The sequence below is a fragment of the Macrobrachium nipponense genome, chromosome 9 (genome assembly GCF_015104395.2).
Source record: "Macrobrachium nipponense isolate FS-2020 chromosome 9, ASM1510439v2, whole genome shotgun sequence".
Taxonomy (NCBI): Eukaryota; Metazoa; Arthropoda; class Malacostraca; order Decapoda; family Palaemonidae; genus Macrobrachium; species Macrobrachium nipponense.
Genome location: NC_061110.1, coordinates 108,945,182 through 108,951,095, shown reverse-complemented (window position 1 = coordinate 108,951,095; position 5,914 = coordinate 108,945,182). Strand labels below are relative to the sequence as shown.

At 38.0% G+C, this 5,914-nt stretch overlaps 1 protein-coding gene across 1 annotated transcript in view; it reads left to right on the top strand.

Annotated features, from left to right (window-relative positions):
• Window positions 1-259, top strand: part of LOC135218245 (uncharacterized) — a 1,086-nt gene extending 827 nt beyond the window's left edge. The window contains exon 2 of the mRNA XM_064254408.1: window positions 1-259. This exon is cut by the window's left edge and continues 457 nt beyond it. Within this exon, the coding sequence (XP_064110478.1) occupies window positions 1-125 (125 nt within the window). The 3' untranslated portion in view covers window positions 126-259.
• Window positions 260-5,914: the final 5,655 nt, after the last annotated feature.

Genomic DNA, 5,914 nt, shown 5'->3' with positions numbered 1-5,914 from the left:
CTGGAGGTCATGGAGGAATATCTGGAGGTCATGGAGTAATCTCTGGAGGTCATGGAGTAATCTCTGGAGGTCACGGAGGATTTTCTGGAGGTCATGGAGGCGTCACAGGCTCTTATGGAAAGTAAATCATAGGGTAGACCTTACACCAAATTCAACATAACTTATTTTCATAGAATAATTTTGGTAATTTAAAAGATTCTTAATGTTGTATATTGTCTTACAACATATAATTATTTCTTTAATATTTGAAATAAAATAAAAAAGGGATATTTGTTGACTTTTTATTAAACCACAATTAGACTTTTAAGGTTTACGGCTCTCTCTGAATAACAAGGACAAATAAACGCACACTATTTTAAAATAATTTCCCAACCCCTCATCTTTCCCTTGAAGACTAGGAAATATGCCTTTCTATGATGGATTTGTATATTTCTAAAATGCTCTTTCTCCTGAAACTTAGCATTAAGTTGATTTAGATCTGACGGTTGCAAGTTAGAATTTCCTGGAAACGCCATAGCTCCTTGCTGACAAAATTCCAACCGCACTGCAGGTAATGAGACAGCCTTAGTCACCAGTCAGTACATTTTCCTTCAGAAATCAGTCAGAATAAACTGCGTAAGGGAAGCGTTAGCAGTGTAACCAAGATAGAGCCTTCAAAATTATAGACAAGGAAACATCTGGAAAATCAATAATTTCCCACATGAAAATTTAATATAACTTCCAGCAACAATAAACATAGAATACGCAAACACAGATAAACTAACGATTTAAAAAACATAGGTTGGATATCTCGATGACATTTTCATAATATACATGGGGGAAGAAAAGAACGGTTGGATAAATATTTGGGTGAATTCAAATGCACGAATAAATAGAGTTCACTTTAGAGGAAGAAAAGGAAGTGGAGGTCCTGTCATTAGATGTTTTGGTAAAACCAAAATGTGGGGGTGAGGGGTGGGGTAGGGGTGGGGAGCCGGTGGCAGTGTGTTTCGAAAGAGTCTATTAGACAGCTATTCATGTCAGCTCGAGCCATACATAGCTAAGAAATGAAACAGGCATAATGACGGGACTTATAAGCAGGGCTTATAAAATCTATATAGCTCGCTGCCTCTAAGAGGGGGATTTGGGCTACCTAAAGGGCAGCGCTAAGAATTTAGGCTACCTAGATTACAGGTGGAAAAAAAAAACCATTAACGACAGAAGAAAAAAATATTCTAAGTCTAAATGACAGAACGGTTAAGCCGCCCAACAGGAAGTTTAATTATTATATATTAGTAGGGAACTATGAAAACATTATTTGAAACGAAGTGATATAAACCCATTCGACCTTCTGGAGACAGGGAGGGGAGGAAAGAGTATACGTTGAAATATGTAAAGACTGTGACGAGACACATTACGGCCAAACCAGCAAAACAAACCGCCAAGCAAATTAGGTAGAACAGCAGATATTACAGTCATGCAATAATTTAGTAGACTAAATTGACTGTTACAGTAATCAAGTTTTCCGATTTCGTGATTATGTAATGTCGACCACAATTGTACAAAGTAACTAATGGTTTGCTTGTATGGTGTTTTTATTTTACATGGAACCAGTGGTTACTCAGCAATGGGACCAACGGCTTTACGTGACTTCCAAACCACGTCGAGAGTGAACTTCTATCACCAGAAATACACATCTCTGACCCATCAATGTAATGCCCGAGAATCGATGTCGCGGCCACCGAGGTGGCAGGCAAAGACCATACCGACACGCCACTGAGGCGCTAAAGTGACTAATGGGATGCGTGTAGCGCGTTTGAGAGTAGGAAATGTTAAACATGATTTATTTTTTTTTTATTTTCCATCCATACGATCATAAATTATGTAGTCGATTCTAAACAGATATGAGTGGATGGGGGCATCTAGCCAAAATGTGTCGTATCAACAGAAGTAGGAAGTTCACAATAGCTATATACAAAGAATTGCAACAACTATTTCTGGGCCACCTTGACCGAGATGTTAGTTTATGGATCAATTAAGCTTGAGGCATCGCAGCGAACTATACCATAGATTGCAAAGTCGTCCTGTAACCTGATATTTTTCAGGGTGAGAAATACAATTTTATGGCTCTTTTAGACTTGATGACCCATCAGGAGCTAAATCGTAAAAAAAAAAAAAAAAAAAAATGAAAATAGTGATAAATTAAGAAAACAAAATCTAGTGACATCTTTAAGTTTTTAGTTTACAGGATTAAGTGTTCAACTTTACACGAATATATCCAACATGTAGATTAGAGAGGAATAGAATATGGAAATTAGGCCAAAGGCCAAGCGCTGGGACCTTTGAGGTCATTCCGAGCTAAAACGGAAATTGACAGTAAAAAGGATGAAAGGTGTAACAAGACGAAAACATTCGCGGTTGCACTATGAATAAATTATTAAGGAGAGGGTGGAAAGTAAGATGGAAGAGCGAATCTGAACGGAGTTAAGGTTAAAGGCCTGTCCACACGAGCGGGCTTGATAAGCGTGCTCCAGGGCTTACCCGTGAATGTTGTCCACACGGGTGAGGCGATGGAGAGGTGGGCATGCCCGACGATGCCAGTAGTGTGTTCAGTGCGGTACGATTAACATGGTGCCTACCGCAAAGAAGAAGATAGTATAGCATGATAATTGCTTTGTATGTAATGAAAAAGAAGAGAATATGGTGCAAAGAATGGCTTAGTAAAAGAAATGTATATGGTTAACGTACGTCTGCCAGGGTCGAAGTTCAGCCATTGGGCACCACCATGGTAATTTTGCTACAAAACCCATCGCGCAATTTGACGGTTTGCCCGTCAAGTGTGCTCGTTAGAGGGGAAGTCCGCCGATCAAGCCCGATCGTGTGGACAAGCCTTAAAGGAAAGAAAGGGCCAAAGGGGGCTGCTAAGAACCTTAAATAATACCCACATTGCACCGCATTAAGTGCACTGACGGCACTTTCTTATGTGGGTAGCTTAGAGAGGAAGTCACAATTATTCAGTCAATGTTTCATTTAAATACTATCTCAAGCAACCCTGTCTTCTCCTGTACTCATTCTTTTAATTTACAGCCTCGCCCACATGGTAGAGCTTTGCTCGACGAACTGTGTTCGATGAAACTTCAGAAGCGGGGAAAGGCAGAACTTTTCCTATAATATCTGTGCTTCTGACGTCACATCGAGCAAAGTTCGTCGATTGTTTGTTCGTTTGTTTGCTTGTATGGTATTTTTACGTTGCATAGAACCAGTGGTTATTCAGCAACGGGACCAACGGCTTTAGGTGACTTCTGAACCAAGTCGAGAGTGAACTTCTATCACCAGAAATACACATCTCTCACACCCCAGCAAAGTTCGTCGAGCAAAGCTTGTCCGTGTGGACGGGGTCTTAGTAACAGTCCCTTTTTTATTATACCTAGTAGGTATATGGATTTACCTTCAAAGTGTAATATTAACTTATAATTTAAAATCATGTCTCCGATAAGCTTGGGACCCATAAATGGGTTTTATTGAAAAAGGACGAACTCTTAAAACTTTTTTACTGCTTTAAATGATATTAAACAGAGCAGGATAAACCATAAGAACGTCGTAATGACAGCCCATATTGTTTTATTTTGATTTTATATGGCCCTGTCATTTTGACATTATTATAATGCACTATATTTTCGACAAAAGCTAAACATGGAAAACTCATTTATCGAAGTTACTATACAAGAATCGAGAAATGGAACCCTGAATGCTCAGGGTAATGTGAACGTTTGTCGTTCTATATGGATACTCGCTAGCTGCTTGGAATAAGGCTTATTTCATGATTGATTATTACCTCATTTATATCACATTGCGGCGTTTTTTCTCAGCAACCATTATGCATCGAGAGAAATTTTGTGAAGTTAAATATTTATTTGCATATATGCAATACAATTAAATTGATTGAATTTTATACTTTTTTTCCTGAGAGAACATATGGTTTGCATACAATATAAAATAATGAACTTTATTAGACTAATAAACAGAATATAAGATGAAGGCCAAATACCAAGTGTTTGGACCTACGAGGTCATTCAGCGTTGAAAACGACACAAAGTAAAGGTGGTCTGAAAGGTTTAACAAGAGGAAAACCTCTTAATTGCACTATGAAACAATTGTCAAGAGAGGGTGTTAAGATGGAAGAAATATGAACAGATGTATAGTAAAAGCAATAACAAGGGTTGCACCTAGAGGCCGAACTAACTCTGCATGGAACCTTAAGTAATGCCTACAGTGCAGGACGTTAAGCCCAAAAAGTCAATTTTGACCAGGGGGGAAAATATTTGAAAAAAACCATATTAATAATTTAGTCTTTTGTTTTTACTGTAATCCCCTGCGGACTTGCATACTAAGCACGCCGCAAAGGTTTTTACATACCGGGTTAAAACCATTGGTAGCCTACTCATTCGGATCACTATCTAGTGAAGTTACTTTTTTCCCCTGGGACTATACCTGGATTTGATGGTAGTATTACCCATCCCCAACCCCAGGGGATGAATTAACTTCAGGACATAATTTATTTACATACAAGTATTTAAGATTTAGAGCATGCAGGAACTCAAAATCCAATTACTTTAGAAAACCTCGTCAGAGGAGCAAAACGAATGGAATAAGCCCTAATGAAGGGTTTGACCGTTAAGTTTTTGGAGCACTAGACAAATATAATCCTGGACAGCTCTAGAAAGCATTCCTCCTCGAGTGCGCTTTCGTAACGAGGTGTTGGTAATATCGTTATTGTTTGTATGGCGTTTTTACGTTGCATGGAACCAGTGGTTATTCAGCAACGGGACCAACTGCTTTACGTGACTTCCGAACCACGTCGATAGTGAACTTCTATCACCAGAAATAGAGGTGCTGGTAATAATATTTATAGTGCCATACACCAAGTGAACGATTTTTGATTGGTGTTTTTACGTTGCTTGGAACCAGTGGTTATTCAGCAACGGGACCAACGGCCTTACTCAACTTTCGAACCACGTCGAAAGTGAACTTCTACCGCCAGAAACAACCAAATGAACAGCAAACGAAACTTCAGTTGCCATCCTAGATTTCTGGGTTAAACGTTCTCTTCCCTCTATCAAATTGCAAGATTAACATTGTGAAAGCAATTTTTTAAAAAATGTATGGAGTTATACGCCCAAGGCCTGATATTAACTTTACTAGGTTTATGGCTTAACTATTGCTTAAAAGCTAAATATGCCCTTCATCTAAATATGGTCCTTCATATTTAAAACTAGAAAGGCCAGTTAGTTAATAGTTTTAGAAATAACTTTCTTAGAAATAAATTAATGATTTTCATTACTTTCATATACCCATAGATAAGCAGCCCTAATGTTTACTTAAAAGTTTAAGCAAAAATTAAAGTAATGCAGATTTGGAGAGTCTTCAGATATAATTACACTTTTGAAGAGTTTCACTTTCACTTCCGAATTATGCTTTGTCTGCAAAACCTAAGTACATTATCTGGTATATAAGTAAGATACTATATATTTTATTCATATTTTATTAGTTTTCATAAAAATCAAATTATGTCTAACCTCCATCTTCTATTAATAGGTATAGAAGTCACAAGGTTCATTTTCGGTTGTGGTCGTCCACGGACGCAATCTCAGGGTTGGTGGCTTCAACTTTCCATTAACTGATGGGCACGTTATCAAACTTCACGCTCCAGACCCATTGCACCCCACTTATTAGATAGCCACTTCAAAACTTGAAGACTTGGCTCTCTGATTTAACAGAAATCCTAGCATATTGTTTCATTGCATGACTGGTCCAACATTCCTAGCGGAGAAGTTAAGCGAGCTGGCTAGTATGTTTATTTTTTATTTATTTTGGCTGTCATTTTCTTAAAATAAAGTTCTTGGAGAGACATACTTTAACCAGCTTAAATATTTAT